The sequence below is a fragment of the Sphaeramia orbicularis genome, chromosome 19 (genome assembly GCF_902148855.1).
Source record: "Sphaeramia orbicularis chromosome 19, fSphaOr1.1, whole genome shotgun sequence".
Taxonomy (NCBI): domain Eukaryota; kingdom Metazoa; phylum Chordata; class Actinopteri; order Kurtiformes; family Apogonidae; genus Sphaeramia; species Sphaeramia orbicularis.
The window spans coordinates 22899370-22921719 of record NC_043975.1 but is presented as its reverse complement, the minus strand read 5'-3'; the positions used below and the strand labels follow the sequence as shown (position 1 = coordinate 22921719).

Sequence of the window (22350 nt, the reverse complement as noted above, 5' to 3'; positions counted from 1 at the left end):
ATTTTAAAACGAAAATCAATTACCACTAGTTTTTCTTTTGTTTCCAAAAAGAAAATCCAATTACCAAAAGACACATTGATCCTGGTCTGACCCTCTTGAGATCATATTATTCTGAATGTGGCCCCTGAATCACTGCAAAAATCTAACCCTTACCAAGTGTATTTTTCTCATCACACTCAAAATAGGACATAATCACCTAAAGAGTAACTTTTCAGTGAGATATAAGAATTTATGTTGAGACAATAGATCTGGAAAATCTTATTTCAAGAAATCTTACCGAGATAATTTTCACTTGTTCCATCTGCAGATTTTTTTTTTTTTTTGCTTAATTCAAGATTTGTTTGTCTGAATGAAGCAAAAAATATCTTGAATGAAGCAAAAAAAAAAAAATCTTGAATGTAGCAAAAAATCTTGAATTAAGCCCAAAAAAATCTTGAATTAAACAAAAAATCTTGAATAAACCAAAAATCTTGAATTAAGCAAAAAAAAAAAAAAAAATCTTGACTGAAGCAAAAAATCTTGAATTAAGCAAAAAATCTTGAATTAAGCAAAAAAAAAAAAAAAAAATCTCGAAACAAGCAAAAAAATCTTGAATTAAGCCAAAAACAAATTGTTTTTTCTTAATTCAAGATGTTTTTTTTTTTTTTTTGCTTAATTCAAGCTTTTTTTGTTTGAATTAAGCAAAAAAAAAATCTTGAATTAAGCAAAAAATCTTGAATTAAACAAAAAATTGTGAATGAAGCAAAAAATCTTGAATTACGCCAAAAAATAATAATAATAATAATGATCTCGAATGAAGCAAATTAAACTTCAAATGAAGTTTAATTCAAGACTTGTTTGTTTGAATTAAGCAAAAAAAAAAAATCTTGAATGAAGCAAAAAATCTTGAATTCAACAAAAAATCTTGAATGAAGCAAAAAATCTTGAATTAAGCAAAAAAAAAAAAAAATCTTGAATGAAGCAAAAAATCTTGAATTAAGCCAAAAAAAAAAGAAAAAAAAATCTTGAATGACGCAAAAAATCTTGAATTTAGACAAAAAAAAAAAATCTTTATTGCTTAATTCAAGATTTTTTTTGCTTAACTCAAGCAAAAAAAATCTGCCAATGGAACAAGTGAAAATTATCTTGGTAATATTTCTTGAAATAAGACTTTCAAGATCTATTGTCTAAAAATAAGTTCTTATATCTCACTGTGAAGTTACTCTTTAGGTGATTCTGTCTTATTTTAAGTGTGATGAGATATTTTGACTAGAAAGGTGAAAAATACACTTGGTAAGATTTGGATTTTTTCCAGCGATTAAAATAATTTTGCTATCCTTGATTGTTAATATCTTCTACAAATTCATCTCATGGGCCAGACTGGACTTTTTGGAAGTCCGGTTTTGGCCCGCGGACCTCATGTTTGACACCCCTGTATTAGTAAAGACGAAAACAAGACCAGTTAAGTCCCGATCTGCCATTTGGATGCAAACAGGAAAAGCCCGGTGCAGACTAAATCCTGGTAAAGGAATCTAATCAGGCTTTATTTGTATAAGCCACGGGAATGGCCCCATGTGTAATAGATAACAGACATTCTAATCCCTCGGTGTGTGTGTTTATGTGTTAACAGGAGACCTTTCTGCCAGGTGATCGCCGGTCTTGGAGCGCCAGAGGTCTCGCAGTGCAGGATGACTGACATGCCGTCGATCACGGTGCTGTCGGAGGGTCCGGCCGTGATATTTGGGGCAATGCCTGAGGGGACGCAAAACATACACATAGAATAAAAAAGAAGCTCAGAGAATATAAGAGGTGAACGAAAAGCAGTCTGCAGCAAAAAGTCCAACTTCAGCTGTTTTTTTTTTTACTTTTTTTTTTTTTTTTTTTTTTAACTTTTTTGTAAACACCAACCCACTGCATCTCAATGTTTAGTCGACGCTTTGTCCCATTAATTCTTTACAGATTGACACGGCCTTCACCTCGCCACAGTAACTGTCTATATCCGTTCTATTTTCTGCACCCAAAGATACAAGATGCAGAAAGAAAGAGAGAAAGGTAAGAAGAAAAAAAAAAAAGGTGATATGTACATAACTAAAATTCCTATTTGTGATATGCAATAAATCAAAGGCTTTATAGGATGACAGGAAACTGTATCACTCCCCGGGGGAAAAAGGAGGAATAGGGAATTTGGCGGCGGATCAGCATTGATCTCGGGATGCAGGGGAGGAGAAAAAGACAGAGAATAGGTAGATGAGATGAGATCTAGAAGAAGGAGAAGAAGTGAAGACTGTCAGGGAAAGATAGGGACACAAAAAAAGTGAGTTTGCCAGATGGAATATCATGAATTCTGATAACACGGTGGCGGAAAGTGAAGAAAACGGAGACAAAGTGAAGACAATTAGATGTCAGAAACTTGGAAAAACACATGCTTAGTGAAAGTGAAATTACAGATGCTTATAAAAGACAGAAAAAAAACAAGGAAACAGTGAAAGTAAGAAAAAAGTGTTGTTAAAGTTATGTTTTTTTTTGTTTTTTTTTTACTAAATGACAAAATTGCGAGTTTACACAGCAGGATTTTGAAAAAGTCTCATTTCTGAAACTCTAAAGATGTGATCAGATATCATGGCTATATAATAAATTATAATAATAATAAATATATATATATATATATACTTTTTCTTCTGGATTCGGTATATTTAGCCAATTAGTGAAAAGTTTTAATGACCATGTTTTGATCAAATGCAACTTGTCGAACAGCTGCGCCACGGCAACAACATTATTACCGCATCACGAACAAGACGAGTATTATAAAAACTCGGAAATAACATCAACAGATCTGCCAGTATTATATTAAAACTTTTATATTCAGCCATTATTTGTAGGAAGGAAAAAAAATGGAGTGGATATAAACAAGAATATGGATGTTTAGAAGTGAATATGTGGGAATTTGACTTCTAACAGACCCCATATGCAGCTGATTTTTACAAAAAATACCACAATGAATGCACCTTTTACTGTTTTTTTAAGAAATGTATTAAATTATGGCTGATATGGCTTAAAGCAGGGATGTCGAAAACAGACCAATATGAGCTGAACCGGTAAAATAATAACATATTAACCTATAAATAATGACAGCTATGTTTTAACCCTTTCATGCATTAATTATGAGAACCATAATCAAGATTTTTTTCCTGAGTGTTTTTATTCTTCTTTATACATGAAAAATAGAATGCAATTGAATTTTTTTTTTTTAATGAACCTATTTTTTATGCAGTTCCAAAAATATCCACTCAGCTGGACACCACACGTTTAATTATGGAAGCACAGAAACATGTATTTACTGATATATTGTGTGAAAACTATGAAATAAAAACATTTTTAATGCTGCTAATCTGTTGTTTTCTCACATTTTAACATACTCTAATACTAGTCATTACTCACTTCATGGAGATATTATGCAAAATAATAATAAAAAAAAAATTAATTGCAGTTTAATAACAATAACAAGCAATTAATTTACACTCAAACATGTTACCGCAGATCAAGTTTATCTAGAAAAGCAAATTTACAGTAAATAGGTCATATCTGATGACCACGAAAAGATGAATAACTGTATTTTACACCAATTATTTACATGTATTGATAGGATTAATGGATCAACAGGTATTAAACAGTTTAGATCAGTAGATGTTTTTTGTCAACCGTAGCTGTTTAGGTCTTTATGGGTTAAATATGGGGTTTTCCTACTGTCACACATCCAACAACAGGTCATATGACACTATACAGGGTGTATAAAAAAACTATACATTTTGAAAAATTACCCCCAGTTCCGCATTTTATAATTTTTGGAATTTTCTTTTATGGACGTCGGTAGGTTGTCCAAATTTACAGACCCAGGTTTTCATGCATGAGTGAGCAGGGGCAAATCTTGGAATGGAATTCTGGAATGACTTCTTATGTCATCTCACGATACTAAATAAACAAATCATCGCATTTGTGATTTAATGGAAAAACCAACATTACACATTTCTGTTTTTTCGACATTTAGTAAATATCGGTAAAGTTTTGTGCAGATGTTTAATGGAAAAGCGACTAGTGACAGGCTGTATAACTATTTGTTTTTCATTGTTCATTCAGTATAGTGTATATTTTATCTTTCTAACATATTGAAACACTGGAAACACATTATATGAATGTGCATAGTTCCTATTTCAGTTCCAATAACACTACTATGTCAGTGACACAAAATTTAAATCACATGTTAAAATATTAACACTAACATCTACTATATTTGAAAGTTTTTCCCATATTTTTACAACTAAAATTCTAAAAACACTTATGATACTATGTGACTTCCTCCTATGTCAATATTCTATCCGGCGAAACCCACCAGAATAGACCCTGACATAAATGGCCCTTCTCTTTCCCATTTACAAGTTGAAATTATTTCTGCGGGGTAATTACGTCTTCTTGTAGACAGAGCTTTATTAGGGTTCAGCACTCTTGTGTTAAAATGTCCAATACGCACTTTTATTAGAGCACACTCCACTATTGTGGCTGAATAACAATAATTATAGGATGTGGGGGAGGGGAGCTGAGGGGCTTCTGGAGAACTCACTGGTAACTGCCAGATACGTGTTGGTCTGGACTTCGCCGGCGAGATTCCTGGCGAAGCACTGGAACATTCCGGTGTCGTCGGGCAGGAGGCCGTTGACCTGCAGGCTGCCGCCCACCAACACCCTGTACCTGGGCGTCTTCACGGGGTCGATGGGTAACGCGTCCTTGTACCACACGATGTCCGGCTGAGGAACGCCTACAGAGGTGGAAATGAAGAGACAGAGGTTGGATCATGTGACAGTGTATTTTAGGGAGTGACATCATTTACTCCTTTAAACTTTGAAGCTTTCACACAAACATTAAAAATATTTCCTTTATTTTTTTTAAGTTGTCGATTAGTTGCATATTACATTAAGTTATATACAAATTTGTCAAAGACTTCAGTGCACATGTTGTTTGTAGATGTCATTTGACTTGTTTATTGTTTATATATAGGGATGTGACGATTACCGGTATAATGATAAACTGCGGTAAAATAGCAGACGGTTAGCATTACTGTTTAAATTCTAATTATCATGATAACTGTGTTTGATTACCACACTTTTAGGGGAAAAAACGCCTATGTCAAGATCTGCTTTTATGTCAAATATTTGAGTATAGTTTTAATTTATTACAATTTTAATTGCATATACCGAATATTTGGAACCAATATTCACTTTTAAAGTCTTTGAAAAGGTTTGTTAAGCATCTTTGGGTTATTTATGCAATAAATTATATCAATTTTTCAAATCCGATTTTATATTTTTTTTTGTGTGTTTTCTGTCCTTTTATGTTTTTATAGTAGGTTAAAGTGAAAAACATAATAGGCAGATGATATAAATGAAGTAGTGCTGAAAAAACAGATCCCAAACATGGGTATAGTAAACATTTGTTTATATAGTATATAAAGGCAAAATCAAAATGATTGAAAAACGGACAAAATAGGCTCAGACCACTAAGGGTTAATATTTGAATGCTTCTGCAACAGAAGGTACATTGTGCCAATTATTTTATTTATTTATTTATTTAAAATACAACTTGGTTAAATTATTTCAATGTGTGTATATGTACTTTTTGAACATTTTGAGCACAATTTCAACAATACCGTGATAATAATGATAACCGTGATAATTTTGGTCACAATAACTGTGATATGAAATTTTCATATCGTTATATCCATATATATATATATATATATATATATATATATATATATATATATATACACACACTTTTATTTTGTTATTGTTGTTATTTCAATATAGATTTTTATTTATTTTTTTATCTTTGGGTGCTTCTGTGAAACTGGTCCCTAAAAACAGAACATGGGGCTAAAAATTCAAACCAGATTCAGACAAATGTTATGAAGCAAGTTTGGAAGCACTTTGGGTCTATTTTAAAAATAAATATTTACTGAGATAAAAAACAATTTTTCAGATAAAACCCATTTTTATCTTATTTTTATAAAAATCAGCGTGTAACACGATAAAAAGGACACAAAAATTACTTGCTACTATTTTTTTCGGATATCTTTTCATTTTCTCACAGGTACATTTTGGGAATTAATTATACAAGGGAGAGTGTTTAACAAAAATGACCACTGTTGCAAAATTACTCGTGATTTATATGTGTTTAACTGGGCAGGTTCTGTATGTAACGCTAGCGGACACCATGGGTTACACATGAAACCTGGAATGAGACTGAGATTCATGAAAAATCCTCATGTCTGGATTAGAAAAACCACTAGGATCAACTAATTTAACATAGTGTCTTTATTTATAGCAGTATATAAGACCATTTACAGCCATGTTTTCCAGATTAAATGCACTGACACCTCGGTAGCTTTTCATGTCCCAATTTTGGTCCTATTTTTGGCCCCAGTATTTTATAAAAAAAAACAAACAAAACTCATTAATTTTGGGATGGCTCAGAGCAAGAGTGTAATATTTTTTGCATTTATCTGAGGTCATCATTAGGTACATCCTGGGGGGAAATATGTCTCAATTTCTCAGTTATTATTGGGCCTAAAAAGGTCCCAAAATGAACCCAGTTTCATAGAAGCACCTATATCCTTTTATACTGTTTACCTACTATACTATGGTTATTGATTCAGCTGGTTCTGGAATAAACAACATGTCTTTTTCACCTGTTCAAATAATTATGTTATCAAATGGAAGAAAATAATCGACACATTAATCGCTTACAAAAATCATCAGTAGCTACAGTTGTACAATCCACATTAATATTTATACCTATAACAACCATCATTTTTGCTAAAGAGCGTAAAGACTGGACTGTGTTTCAATGTTAAAGGGGTCATGTGGTCCGATGAGTCCAGAGTAAAGTGTGTATGAAGGTGAGAAGAGAGGTGGTTGAAGTGATTACCCATCATGCATTGCATCTACAGTACAAGCCTGTGGGGGCAGTGTTATAATCTGGGGTTGCTTCAGTCGGTCAGGTCTAGGTTCTGGAACATTTTGTCCAAAAAAATATAAAAATAAACTTTGTGACATTGCATACATTTGGTTTAATTGAAGCTAAAGTCAAAATAAGGAAAATTTGAAATATTAGAGTATGTAACTGTGTGCTACTGTAACGAAACCTCGAATAAACATGTGGAATATCTTGTCTTTTCCGTGTATTCTCCCAGAAGACTATGGCGTCAAAAATGGGAAAAAGGTGTTTTCATACAACAATATTATTTCACAGTGAAGTTGACATTGACCTTCAGTCTACGAAACATAATCCCAGAAGGTTTTCCTGAGATTGCATGTTCGCAAGAATGAAATTGACCGTTGGATATAAAACCATGAAAACATTTAATCCTTTTTTTTTTTTTTTTTTTTTTTTAATAACCAGCAGATGAATTCTTGACTTTATGGCCAAATATGTGTTTTTCGTCAGGTCGGAGTCACCTTGACATTTGTGCACCGAAATCTTATCACTTCATCTACTGCACATACACACCTGAATATCAGAGCCAAATCTGAACAAAATTCCCTGAGATATTGCATTTATAGATACAAGGATGGACGGACAACAACTCAAAAAATGAAGCAGAAGTACAGTACGTATACACATATATGCACTGCCAAAAAAAAAAAAAAAAAAAAAAAAAAAAAAGTCGCATATGCAATATTTAACTGTACCACCTTTGGTTTTCATGACAGGAGACATTCACTGTCACATGTCACATCTTTTTTTTTTGCCACATAATGCTTACGTAGTGTCACAATAAGGTACATTATAATATTTTTTTGCATCAAATTTTGATTATCGATGATGGTGACCATTCTGACACAAGCCTGATGACCCTGATGAATCCTGACATTGTCCAATATATTTGACATAACAGACATGAGAGGTAACGTACTGCATCAGTTAGAGTTAAAGAACCTGTTACAGCTGAAACATTACAAGCATCGGTTTGTTTATTTCTTTGTTTAACACTCTAGCAGCAAAACTATTGGTTGAATTCACACCAAATTGGGTTTATAGATTACCAGTGACCCAGAATAGATCTGATTATATTTTGGGAACAGTAGGTCAAAGTTCACATTTTTAATAAATTTTTTTTTACATTTTTAAATTTTATGTTTTTATCCTGTTTTTTTTTTTTTTTTATCTTCTCTGGGTTTTTATTGTATCTTGTTTTTATTTATTTGATCTGATTTATTTCTTTTATTCTTTTACCTATCCACGCTGCTATACTGATGAATGATGGAACACTGAACACTTTTTGTCCTGTCTGGAAGCTCGATCAAGTACCTGTGTAACAGGTTTAATGTATGTTTTGCTGTGATGCCAAAAACAATCACCTCATCTGCAAAACAAATCTACCCACAGGTACAAATAAAGTAACCTTGAACCTTAAATCCTTTTTTTTCCCCATTTATTTATAATGGGCGAAATTTCAAATGTCTGTAGCAGCAAAACCGTTGGTTGAATTCATACCAATTTTAGTTTATACATTGCCAGTGACACATAATAGATTGGAGTACATTTTGGGAACAGTAAGTCAAAGTTAAAACTTTTTATGAATTTGAAAAAAAAAAAAAAAAAATAAAAATAAAAAAAATCCCCAATTACTTATAATGGAAGAAAACTTCCAATGTCTGTAGCAGCAAAATTATTGGTTGAATTCATACCAAATTTGGTTTATAGATTGCTAGTGACCCAGAATAGATCTGATTATATTTTGGGAAAAGTAGGTCAAAGTTCAAATTTTTTATGAATTTTTAAAAATCTTTTCTTTTTTCCATTTACTTATAATGGGTGAAATTTCAAATGTCAGAAGCAGCAAAACCATTGGTTGAATTCATACCAAATTTGATTTATATATTGCCAGTGACACATAATAGATCTGAGTACATTTTGCGAACAGTAAGTCAAAGTTAAAACTATTATGAATTAAAAAAAAAAAAAAAAAAAAAATCCCCATTTACTTGTAATGGGCAAAACTTACAATGTCTGTAGCAGCAAAACTATTAGTTAAATTCATACCAAATTGGGTTTATAGATTGGCAGTAACACATAATAGATCTGATTACATTTTGGGAACAGTAGGTCAAAGTTTGAACTTTTTATGAATTAAAAAAAAAAAATCCCCATTTACTTGCAATAGGCAAAATTTCCAATGTCTGTAGCAGCAAAACTATTGGTTGAATTTATAACAAATTGGGTTTATAGATTGCCAGTGACCCGGAATAGATCTGATTATATTTTGGGAAAAGTAGGTCAAAGTTCAAATTTTTTATGAATTTTTAAAAATCTTTTCTTTTTTCCATTTACTTATAATGGGTGAAATTTCAAATGTCAGAAGCAGCAAAACCATTGGTTGAATTCATACCAAATTTGATTTATATATTGCCAGTGACACATAATAGATCTGAGTACATTTTGCGAACAGTAAGTCAAAGTTAAAACTATTATGAATTAAAAAAAAAAAAAAAAAAAATCCCCATTTACTTGTAATGGGCAAAACTTACAATGTCTGTAGCAGCAAAACTATTAGTTAAATTCATACCAAATTGGGTTTATAGATTGGCAGTAACACATAATAGATCTGATTACATTTTGGGAACAGTAGGTCAAAGTTTGAACTTTTTATGAATTAAAAAAAAAAATCCCCATTTACTTGCAATAGGCAAAATTTCCAATGTCTGTAGCAGCAAAACTATTGGTTGAATTTATAACAAATTGGGTTTATAGATTGCCAGTGACCCGGAATAGATCTGATTATATTTTGGGAAAAGTAGGTTAAAGTTAAAATCTATTATGAATTTTTTAATTCTTTTTTTTTTTTTCCATTTACTTATAATGGGTGAAATTTCAAATGTCTGTAGCAGCAAAACTGTTGGTTGAATTCATACCAAATTGGGTTTATAGATTGCCAGTGACCCAGAATAGATCTGATTACATTTTGGGAAAAGTAGGTTAAAGTTAAAATTTTTCATGAATTTTTTAATTCTTTTTTTTTTCCATTTACTTACAATGGGCGAAATTTCAAATGTCTGTAGCAACAAAACTGTTGGTTGAATTTATACCAAATTGGGTTTATAGATTACTAGTGACCCAGAATAGATCTGGTTATATTTTGGGAACAGTAGGTCACAGTTCAAATTTTTTATGAATTTTTAACATCTTTTTTTCCCTCATTTACTTTTAATAGGCAAAATTTCAAATGTCTATAAAAACATCAATTTTATTTCAATTTACTTCAAACTTGGCACATATATAGAGGCAATTGATACGCTGACATCAGCTAGACTGATGCCAAAATAAGCGACCCAGTCTCATATCAAAATGTGAAATAGCTACGTTTATCCACAGTGCAAAACGTATCAGTTTCACAATGAGGGCCTGAAAATTGTAAAATGTTCCCTTTTTTTTTTTTTTTTTTTTTTTTTTTTCCCATTCTTTTCCATTGGCCTGTAGACGGGTCACGTGACCGCAAACTGATACATTTTGCGCTGTGGATAAACGTAGCTATTTCACATTTTGATATGAGACTGGGTTGAAATAAGTTACAGTTCATGCGAGGGGCGGGGCTTGTTGTGCCTGGCACCACTTGTTAACCACGGCAGTACTTACCCATGACAGGATCTGAACTATTTACTAAGTTAAATCTATTGAATGTCTCCTGTGATCCAAACCAAAGGTGGTGCAGTGAAATATAACATGTGCGACTTATTTTATTTTTTTTTTTTTTTGGCTGGGTTGAGGCTTGCAAGTCGTTTGAAGCTAAATATAGTAGTCAGATAAAAGCCATGTATATGACTTTACTGATAAAACATAATATGAAATAGTAGATCTGGACTGAGTCAACTCTCAAGTGTGTCTTTCTTCTGTGTTCTGACGCTCATCTTCTCACCTCTGGCCTGACAGGGGATATCAACCACCTTCTCCATCTCGGCTGTGATGTGTTTTTCTGGTTCCTTCACAAACTGAGGTGGTTCTGAAAGACAGAGAAATAAAAAGGAATCATAATAAAAAATTGAAAAAAAAAAAAAAAAAAATGACTTGGACTATTCAACTCAAGACTCCGTAACTATGAGCACCCGCTACGATATCAGCAAAGGTCATGAATATACACGGCTATCACTGTTGGTGATCAAATGTGGTTATTACAACAAAAATAACAATGTAAAGTGGAGTTTAAAAAAATGAGGAATGTGGGGTGAATTATGTTTTAAATGCTTCCTTTCAAGCCACAGGCAGAAGAAAGTCACGGTTAGCTCTACCACGGGAAAGGTTCACCACACTTTGTGCTTTGAATCACATCACAACCTTGAAAACATCAAAGTGTTTCAGTGGGATGGAATGAAAGTGACTCAAGCAATGCTATTAAACAGTTTCTTGAGGCCAACCATTAGTCTTCTCCTTTTAAATCAATAACACTTTGCCTTCACTGCCTCGCAACTTCACCGTTATACCTTTGACACTTTATACACTTTGACAAATAATACCTGAATATATCCTATCAGTGGCTTCAATTTCTTTGATTTCTTCTTGCGCCGAACAGTAGTGCCGGGCAACGCCATACGTTTATGATTCGATACTGATTACTTTTTTTTTTTTGGCATATACTGATAGTTTTAGTGATTTTTTTTATTATTATTAAAATGTTACACTTTAAAGACATGTCCACATGACAAATACTATCTTAACTTTAATGTGCGTGAACCGGTAGTGGTCATTTTTTAAGCGATGAAATAAATTTAGCAAAACAGATAAATAATAAAGAAAAAAAAAATGTAAATATTCACTAAAATATAAAAACAAAACACAAATAAATATAAATAGGAATTCAATAAAAATGTCAAAAGAAAACACATAAATAAATAATTAACATAAATATGAACTCAAATATAAAAACAAATCAAATAATAAATCTAAACATGAATTCAATAAAAACGGCAAAACAAAACACATAAATAATAAATAATTAACATAAATATTAACTAAAATGTAAAAATAAAACACAAATAAATATAAATATGAATTCAAAAAGTGTCAAAATAAAACACATAAATAATAAATAATTAACATAAATATTAAGTAAAATATAAAAACAAACCAAATAATAAATCTAAATGTGAATTCAATAAAACCGGCAAAACAAAACACATAAGTAATAATAAATAATTAACATCAATATTAACTAAAATATAAAAAATAAAACACAAATAAATATAAATATGAATTCAAAAAGTGTCAAAATAAAACACATAAATAATAAATAATTAACATAAATATTAAGTAAAATATAAAAACAAACCAAATAATAAATCTAAATGTGAATTCAATAAAAACGGCAAAACAAAACACATAAGTAATAATAAATAATTAACATCAATATTAACTAAAATATAAAAAATAAAACACAAATAAATATAAATAAGAATTCAATAAAAAATGTCAAAACAAAACACATAAATAATAAATAATTAACATAAATATGAACTAAAATATAAAAACAAATCAAATAATAAATCTAAACATGAATTCAATAAAAACGGCAAAACAAAACACATAAATAATAAATAATTAACATAAATATTAACTAAAATGTAAAAATAAAATACAAATAAATATAAATATGAATTCAAAAAGTATCAAAATAAAACACATAAATAATAAATAATTAACATAAATATTAAGTAAAATATAAAAACTAAACAAATATTAAATCTAAATATGAATTCAATAAAAATGACAAAACAAAACATAAATAATAAATAATTAACATAAATATTAACTAAAGTATAAAAATAAAACACAAATAAATATAAATAGCAATTCGATAAAAAAAAATGTCAAAATAAAACACAAACAATAAAAAAAATGACATAAATATTAACTAAAATATAAAACTAAAACACAAATAAATAAAAATATGAATTCAAAAAGTGTCAAAATAAAACAAATAAATAATTAACACAAATGAATTAAAGATAAATAAATAATACACATGAATACAAAAAATAACAAAGACAGACACAAAGACATGACAAACTGTGAAGCTGAAACTGAAGCACTGTGGTACTGTTTATCTTTCAAATGTTCATTGTGGTCAGTTTCAGATGCTGCAGCTCTTTCATAATTCATAGTTTGAGTTCTTGTTTGTTCAGTATTAATTGTAAATCCAAGCTGGACTGACTGTACATATCCTGACCGAGGAAAATCAAATTCGCACTTTGTGCAGTAATCTACACCTGGCTTTACTGCCTCTGTCCATAATAATATACATTATATACTGTAGACTAAATGTCATCTAAAATTAATGTTTATTTACAACATTGTATAGCAAACTATTACATGATAAAAAACAAATCAATTTTAGCAAAAAAATGTCTGGGGTCACCAGAAATTTGTGATGTTAAAATGAGGTCAGGAGCCAAAAAAGGTTGGGAATGACTGCTGTAGGTGCTGTAGCAGCTTTCCCATTAAGGATATTCTGCAATTAGATTTGAAAGGACAGAGAACAAACACCACTGAATTAAAAAAAAAAAAAGACTTCGAAAAGAACTGCGGTGTGAATTAATAATAAGTAAAAAAGTAACAGCAAAGTCTGAAAACTGCTTTAATAATTTAATCTGAACTTCCTGTGTAAAAATGAGGTGTAAATTGGCCCACGACAATGGTGTGAAAGACGTAATTACTTGAAACCCGTCACATTAAATTACGCACACATCAACCTTTTTGTAGCGTCCAAACTATATGTTTTTGATGTCTGAGGACAATAGGACGGCGAGTCTCACCGAGCACGTGCAGATACGCCCCGGCGCTGACTGAAGGCACGCTGCTGCTGCGTAGAATGGCCTCGCACTCGTAGTAGCCGGCGTCGCTCACCACGGGACTGAGGATGGTCAGTCTGCGGTTGAAGTCGCTCAAGCCGCTGTTCACCAACACGCCGTTCTTACGCCATGAGATACTGAGTTTGATCAGAGGCCTGCAGAGAGAACACATATGTACACAGTGGAGCGCTCAGATGTCATTCGCTGACACATCACATACACTATATTGCCAAAAGTATTCACTCACCCATCCAAATAATCAGAATCAGGTGTTCCAATCACTTCCATGGCCACAGGTGTATAAAACCAAGCACCTAGGCATGCAGACTGTTTTTACAAACATTTGTGAAAGAATGGGTCGCCCTCAGGAGCTCAGTGAATTCCAGCGTGGAACTGTGATAGGATGCCACCTGTGCAACAAATCCAGTCGTGAAATTTCCTGGTTCCTAAATATTCCACAGTCAACTGTCAGCTGTATTATAAGAAAGTGGAAGTGTTTGGGAACAACAGCAACTCAGCCACAAAGTGGTAGGCCACGTAAACTGACGGAGCGGGGTCAGCGGGTGCTGAGGCGCATAGTGCGAAGAGGTCGCCAACTTTCTGCAGAGTCAATGGCTACAGACCTCCAAACTTCATGTGGCCTTCAGATTAGCTCCAGAACAGTGCATAGAGAGCTTCATGGAATGGGTTTCCATGGCCGAGCAGCTGCATCCAAGCCATACATCACCAATTGCAATGCAAAGCACCGGATGCAGTGGTGTAAAGCACGCCGCCACTGGACTCTAGAGCAGTGGAGGCATCTTCTCTGGAGTGACCAATCGCGCTTCTCCATCTGGCAATCTGATGGACGGGTCTGGGTTTGGCGGTCGCCAGAAGAACGATACTTGTCGGACCACATTGTGCCAAGTGTAAAGTTTGGTGGAGGGGGGGTCATGGTGTGGGGTTGTTTTTCAGGAGCTGGGCTTGGCCCCTTAGTTCCAGTGAAAGGAACTGGGAATGCTTCAGCAGACCAAGACATTTTGGACAATGCCATGCTCCCAACTTTGTGGGAACAGTTTGGAGCTGGCCCCTTCCTCTTCCAACATGACTGTGCACCAGTGCACAAAGCAAGGTCCATAAAGACATGGATGACAGAGTCTGGTGTGGATGAACTGGACTGGTCTGCACAGAGTCCTGACCTCAACCCCATAGAACACCTTTGGGATGAATTAGAGCGGAGACTGAGAGCCAGGCCTTCTGTCCAACATTAGTGTGTGACCTCACAAATGCGCTTCTGGAAGAATGGTCCAAAATTCCCATGAACACACTCCTAAACCTTGTGGACAGCCTTCCCAGAAGAGTTGAAGCTGTTACAGCTGCAAAGGGTGGACCCACGTCATATTGAACCCCATAGACTAGGAATGGGATGGCACTGAAATTCATATGCGAGTCAAGGCAGGTGAGCAAATACTTTTGGCAATATAGTGTAGATAGATAAATAGATAGATAGATAGATAGATAGATAGATAGATAGATAGATAGATAGATAGATAGATAGATAGATAGATAGATAGATAGATAGATAGATAGATAGATAGATAGATAGATAGATAGATAGATAGATAGATAGATAGATAGATAGATAGCTTTGCATACTGTCCACCTGACGGTCCCTCTCAGACTTCTGCAGAGCTCGATAATAGACTTATCGTTTGTATCAGGTGTGTTAGAAGAGGGACACATCTGAAACATGCAGGATCGTAGATCTGGAGGACCAGGGTTGGTGACCCCTGCTTTAGTGGGAAAACACCCAGCTTTGCTTTCTCCAGAACACACAGATCCAGTTGTTGTCTTACCTAGCATTAGCGACACACTCCATCGTGACCTCCGAGGTACCCGTGACCACACTGGTGTTCCTGGGGGGGATGATGATAGTGGGAGCGATGGGGTCTGCTGGACCTCCCACATCTGGAAAACAAAGAAGGTGTGATGAGCCGCATTATGTAATAAATTCCCATTATGTAATAAGAATGTCACGTCATCTTGTAATAAAGCTGCATTATGTAATAAACTGACATAATGTAGTAAATTTTTTCGCATTATGTAGTAAGTTATTACAATTTGAGAAATTTATTACAAAATGCACTTGACACATTTTTATTTTCAGGAAAATGGAATAACATGGTTCATTACGTAATAACGACACTCAAGTAGATTTTTTTCCCCTCTTTAATTGAAGTAACCCTGCAGATTAGTAGTTGTAGTTGTGATAATGATAGCCTACCTATTAGCATTACATTCGCAATTAGTACACACACTCCAACATGCACACACAAAGTAGAAAGTGCTGATGTTGAACAATAAATGGCTTTATTTCTAAACAGAACCTTTTTAAGGCAAATTAAAATATTTTGATCAATATAAGGTGTCTATGCCAGTAGAAAAAAAAAAAAAAAAAAAACCTCAGGATAGTGTCTTTAACAATGTAAACAATGTTTCTGGATATAAAAAAGAGCTAAACCGTCACACCTTTAGTGGCTAACTTGCAACTAAAATGTATTTTGCTGAATATATTTTGATCAATATAAAGCGGTATGGCAGCTGAAAAAAAAAAAAAAAAAAAAAACTCGGGAAAGTGTCTTTAACAATGTAAACAACATTTCTGGATATAAAAAAAGAGCTAAACCGTCACATACTTTTGGTGGCTAACTTGTAACTAAAATGTATTTTGCAGATAAACACATACTAATCAGTGCCAAGTGACACGTGTCTAAATGGCTAAATGTGTCAAGTGCATTTTGTAATAAATTTCTCAAATTGTAATTACTTACTACATAATGCGAAAAAATTTACAACATAACGCACTGAGGTAGTTTATTACAAAATGCGTCAGTTTATTACATAATGCGGCTTTATTACAAGATGACCTTACATTCTTATAACATTTTGAACTTTTATTACATAATGGGAATTTATTACATAATGCGGCTCAAACTACCTCAATGCATTATGTAGTAAATTTTTTTCGCATTATGTAGTAAGTTATTACAACTTGAGAAATTTCTTACAAAATGCACTTGACACATTTTTATGTTCCTCTTTAAACTGTGTGGTTAAAGTTCGGATTCCATTACCTGTAGCTCCTGTGACTAATTTCTTCTAAATTGCTCTGAAATTATATTCATTTGGATTATTACATAATGAACCATGTTATTACATTTTTTAAAAATAAAAATATGTCAAGTGCATTTTGTAATAAATTTCTCAAATTGTAATAATTTGCTACATAATGCGAAAAAATGTACTACATAACGCACTGAGGTAGTTTATTACATAATTCGTCAGTTTATTACATAATGCAGCTTTATTACAAGATGAAGTGACATTCTTATTACATTTTGAACTTTTATTACATAATGGGAATTTATTACATAATGCAGCTCAAATTACCTAAGTGCATTATGTAGTAAATTTTTTCGCATTATGTAATAAGTTATTACAACTTGAAAAATTTATTACAAAATGCACTCGACACATTTTTATTTTCAGGAAAATGTAATGTGCTAAATTAATCTTTAAACTATGTGGTTAAAGTTCGGATTCCATTACCTGTAGCTCCTGTGACTAATTTCTTCTAAATTGCTCTGAAATTATATTAATTTGGATTATTACATAATGAACCATGTTATTACATTTTTTTAAAAATAAAAATGTGTCAAGTGCATTTTGTGATAAATTTCTCAAATTGTAATAACTTACTACATAATGCGAAAAAATTACAACATAACGCACTGAGGTAGTTTATTACAAGATGCGTCAGTTTATTACATAATGCGGCTTTATTACAAGATGAAGTGACGTTCTTATTACATTTTGAACTTTTATTACATAATGGGAATTTATTACATAATGCGGCTCAACAAGGTTGCAACACACACACACATACACACGTTAATTACGAATATTCACCCACAGACGTATCTATCTAACATACATCCAATAGAAACAGAGTGGGTACACTGGTAGATTTGATCCCGTTCTCCAGACAGCGATGCCCTATACGTTGAATTTGCAGCCAGTGAACTCTGTGGGTGTTCAGTGAGGTGAAATATTGAAAGTGACCGGTGCACACACTGTATCTGAGTCCTGACAGAAGGATGGCTTGAACAGGATGAGACAGTGCACTGAGTGTGTATAATATGATGTCTGCTCCACAACCAAAACCAGGGATGGAGAAACTGTGGACGACCCACGAGAAGCTAAAGGGGTGAAAAAGGCAACTGCGTGTTCACATGCGAACGCTGAAATGTTTACCAAACTCGGATATGTCGTTATGTGTGTGTGTTAGCGTCGGGGAAAGACAGCCCGTGGCAGCAAATGCAGTGTGTGTGTATGTGTGTGTGTGTGTGCTTCTTGTGATGTGTCATGTCTGTGATAAACTCACACTGATCCGTCAATCCCATCATGCCCTGAGAGTGCGCTCATGGCTGCACATGTCAGACGTGGCTTCAGGGGCTGTCATGACTCAATCTAACCTATCCTGGGTCATTAGATTTTGTACAAAAGGCTTTGGTGGACACATAAACAAACACACACACACACACACACACATATAATATATACAGTTGAACCAAGGCCAAGGTTTGACATCTGCAGAACACAAATGTACCATTAAACCGCTACACAACAACAACAACAACAACAACAACAACAACAACAGAAAAAGAGTGAATACAGAGTGAACAAGAAAAGCACTCGGAGAACGCAGACCTCCGCCAAGAGAGATCTGCCCCCCCCCCCCCCCCTTCATTTTGTTCATTATTTTCTTCATTTTGTTTTTATATTTTCTTCATTTTTCTTCATTTTGTTCATTATTTTCTTCATTTTGTTTTCATATTTCTGTCATTTTTGTTCATTTTTTTCATTATTTTGTTCATTTTTCTTCTTTTTGTTTTTATATTTTTGTCATTTTTCTTCATTTTGTTAATTATTTTCTCCATTATTCTTCATTTTGTTCATTATTTTCTTCATCTTTCTTCATGTTTTTTTATATTCATTTTTGTTTCTTTTTGTTCAGTATTTTCTTCATTTTTGGTCATTTTGTTTTTATATTTTTGTAATTTGTCTTCATTTTGTTCATTATTTTCTTCATTTTGTTTTTATATTTTCATCATTTTTGTTCATTTTGCTCATTATTTTGTTCATTTTTCTTCATTTTGTTTTTATATTTTCATCATTTTTGTTCATTTTGTTCATTATTTTCTTCATTTTGTTTTTATATTTTTGTCATTTTTCTTCATTTTGTTCATTATTTTCTTCATTTTTCTTTATTTTGTTTTTATATTTTCCTCATTTTTCTTCATTTTGTTCATTATTTTCTTCATTTTTCTTCATTTTGTTTTTATATTTTTGTCATTTTTCTTCATTTTCTTCATTATTTTCTTCATTTTGTTTTTATATTTTTATCATTATTCTTCATTTTGTTCATTATTTTCTTCATCTTTCTTCATTTTGTTTTATATTCATTTTTGTTCATTTTGTTCAATATTTTCTTCATTTTTGGTCATTTTGCTTTTATATTTTCTTAATTTTTCTTCATTTTCTTCATTATTTTCTTAATTTTTCTTCATTATGTTCTTATATTAAGTTTTCTTTATTTTGTTTAATATTAATATTTTCTTAATTTTTGTGCATTTTGTTCATTATTTCCTTTATTTGTGTTCATTTAATTTCTGTATTTTCTTCATTTTTTGTGCATTGTGTGCATTTTTTCCTTCATTTGTGTTCATTCTGATGATGTGAGTCCACTCCTCCTTCTGATTGAACCAACCCTCCCCCCCACCCCCACCCCCACCCCCGATCATCACCAAAATGTAATCATTTCTTCCTTGTGCCAGTATCAACATTTCCTGATAATTTCATGAAAATCCGTCCATAACTTTTTGAGTTATCTATCTATCTAACAAACAAACAAACAAACAAAAACACGCACGTACACAAAGCAAAGCGATCACAATACCTCCTAGCAAAGGTAATAAATAAACCAACCTTTCCTCCATGACCTTCGAGTGTTTTTTTTTTTTTTTTTTTTTTTTTAAATTTAGTCATTCAGTCCAGTTTAATTTCAATTTGATTCACGAGTGCATAAGTAGCTATGTTATTTTTATTTTTTTATTTATTTTTTCATCCTGTTTGTGTGCTTTAGTATTTGAGCGGTTATAAGAAAAGCCTTGATTTACTGAAGCTGTAAGATGAAAGAATGCATGAAATGAAATACGATTTACAAACCGTCACTTATTAAAGGTTCCACGTTTTATTCGTAAACATCACACAGCTCATATCAGAGGAATATAAGGAAAACAGAGCAGTTTTTTTTTTTTTTTTTTTTTTTTCCCGCAGCTCTATTTTGTCTCCATTTTCTTTGTTGTTGTTCATCATAGTATTTATTATTAATTTTTTGGGGAGGATTTTTTTTAAATTTTATTTCAGTGTTTACTGTTAGTTTTTATGGATTGAAACACTCATTCAGATGTGAAATTCATCCATTCATGACATTCTGAACCACTAGAAAGTCAACAGGACGGCAGACAGACCATCAAATAAACCTGAGCATCTGCATAAAGAACCAAATGTAATAAACTCTAACTGAAATCAGGCTTCTTCAGTTCAGTTCAGTATAATTAAGGAAACTTTATTTATCTCTTATGAGTGGTTTTGTTTGTAGCCTTCCAGTCCATATATACAGGGTGGGGAAGCAAAATTTACAATGAACATTTAGTTGTTTTTTCTCAGCAGGCACTACGTCAATTGTTTTGAAACCAAACATACATTGATGTCATAATCATACCTAACACTATTATCCATACCTTTTCAGAAACTTTTGCCCATATGAGTAATCAGGAAAGCAAACGTCAAAGAGTGTGTGATTTGCTGAATGCACTCGTCACACCAAAGGAGATTTCAAAAATAGTTGGAGTGTCCATAAAGACTGTTTATAATGGAAAGAAGAGAATGACTGAGAAAAACTATTACGAGAAAGTCTGGAAGTGGAGGAAGCAACAAAAAACGTACCAAAGCTTTTATTAAAGCTCTCAAATCCAAAATCCTAAAGGATCCAACCAAATCCATGAGAAAAATGGCAATTGAACTTGAGGTAGACAACAAGAGCGTTAGAAATGCAGTAAAATATGATTTGAAGTTCAAATCTTACACAAGAACACCAAAACACTTGTTGACAACGGCAACAAATCCAACTTTAGCAATTTTTGGGAATCATGTTTATGGCCGCCTTCTAGCCCAGATCTAAACCCTCTGGATTCTGCTATTTGGGGCGTTTTAGAACATGCTACCGATAGAACATCACACAGCAATGTCGACTTTCTTAAAGATACTATTAAAGAAGAATGGGAGAAGTTGTCACCCGAATATTTGAGGAACACTTGCGCAAGTTTCAGGAAGCGTGTGAAGGCAGTTATTGAGAAAGAAGGAGGACACATAGAATAAAAACATTTTCTATTATGTACATTTTCTTGTGGCAAATAAATTCTCATGACTTTCAATAAACTAATTGGTCATACACTGTCTCTCAATCCCTGCCTCAAAATATTGTAAATTTTGCTTCCCCACCCGTATATTGTGCAAAAATCTAAATAAAAAGTAAAAAAAAAAAAGTTTGAAGTCAATCAGAATTGTAGTTTCGGACAAGACGACGATTGAAATTTTTGTAACAGACGACGACAGACGACGGACACCGCATTACGTTGGCCGGTAAGCTAACTAGCAAACCTGCTCTAAAAACAAATTAAAACGAACTGAATTAGATTAAAAAAAAAAAAAAAAAAGTCCAAACTAAATAAAACTAAACTAATATGAAAAATCCCAAACTATTATAACCTTGGTTTGTGCAACAAAAAACGTACCAAAGCTTTTATTAAAACTCTCAAATCCAAAATCCTAAAGGATCCAACCAAATCCATGAGAAAAATGACAATTGAACTTGAGGTAGACAACAAGAGCGTTAGAAATGCAGTAAAATATGATTTGAAGTTCAAATCTTACACAAGAACACCAAAACACTTGTTGACAACAGCAACAAATCCAACTTTAGCAATTTTTGGGAATCATGTTTATGGCCGCCTTCTAGCCCAGATCTAAACCCTCTGGATTCTGCTATTTGGGGCGTTTTAGAACATGCTACCAATAGAACATCACACAGCAATGTCGACTTTCTTATAGATACTATTAAAGAAGAATGGGAGAAGTTGTCACCTGAATATTTGAGGAACACTTGCGCAAGTTTCAGGAAGCATGTGAAGGCAGTTATTGAGAAAGAAGGAGGACACATAGAATAAAAATATTTTCTATTATGTCAATTTTCTTATGGCAAATAAATTCTCATGACTTTCAATAAATTAATTGGTCATACACTGTCTTTCAATCCCTGCCTCAAAATATTGTAAATTTTGCTTCCCCACCCTGTATGTAGAGTCAAACAGCCCAT

The 22350-nt window shown here is 32.8% G+C and overlaps 1 protein-coding gene across 4 annotated transcripts in view; it reads right to left on the bottom strand.

The window, feature by feature from the left end:
* sdk2b (sidekick cell adhesion molecule 2b) overlaps positions 1–22350 on the bottom strand; it is a 922804-nt gene that overhangs the window by 164506 nt on the left and 735948 nt on the right. For all 4 annotated transcript variants that reach the window (XM_030121445.1, XM_030121446.1, XM_030121447.1 and 1 more), the window contains exons 6-10: positions 15707–15818; positions 13836–14026; positions 10946–11029; positions 4595–4789; positions 1615–1731 (exon numbers count right to left, since the gene is read on the bottom strand). In XM_030121445.1, coding sequence (XP_029977305.1) covers positions 1615–1731; positions 4595–4789; positions 10946–11029; positions 13836–14026; positions 15707–15818 — 699 coding nt within the window. The remainder of the gene's footprint in view (positions 1–1614; positions 1732–4594; positions 4790–10945; positions 11030–13835; positions 14027–15706; positions 15819–22350) is intronic.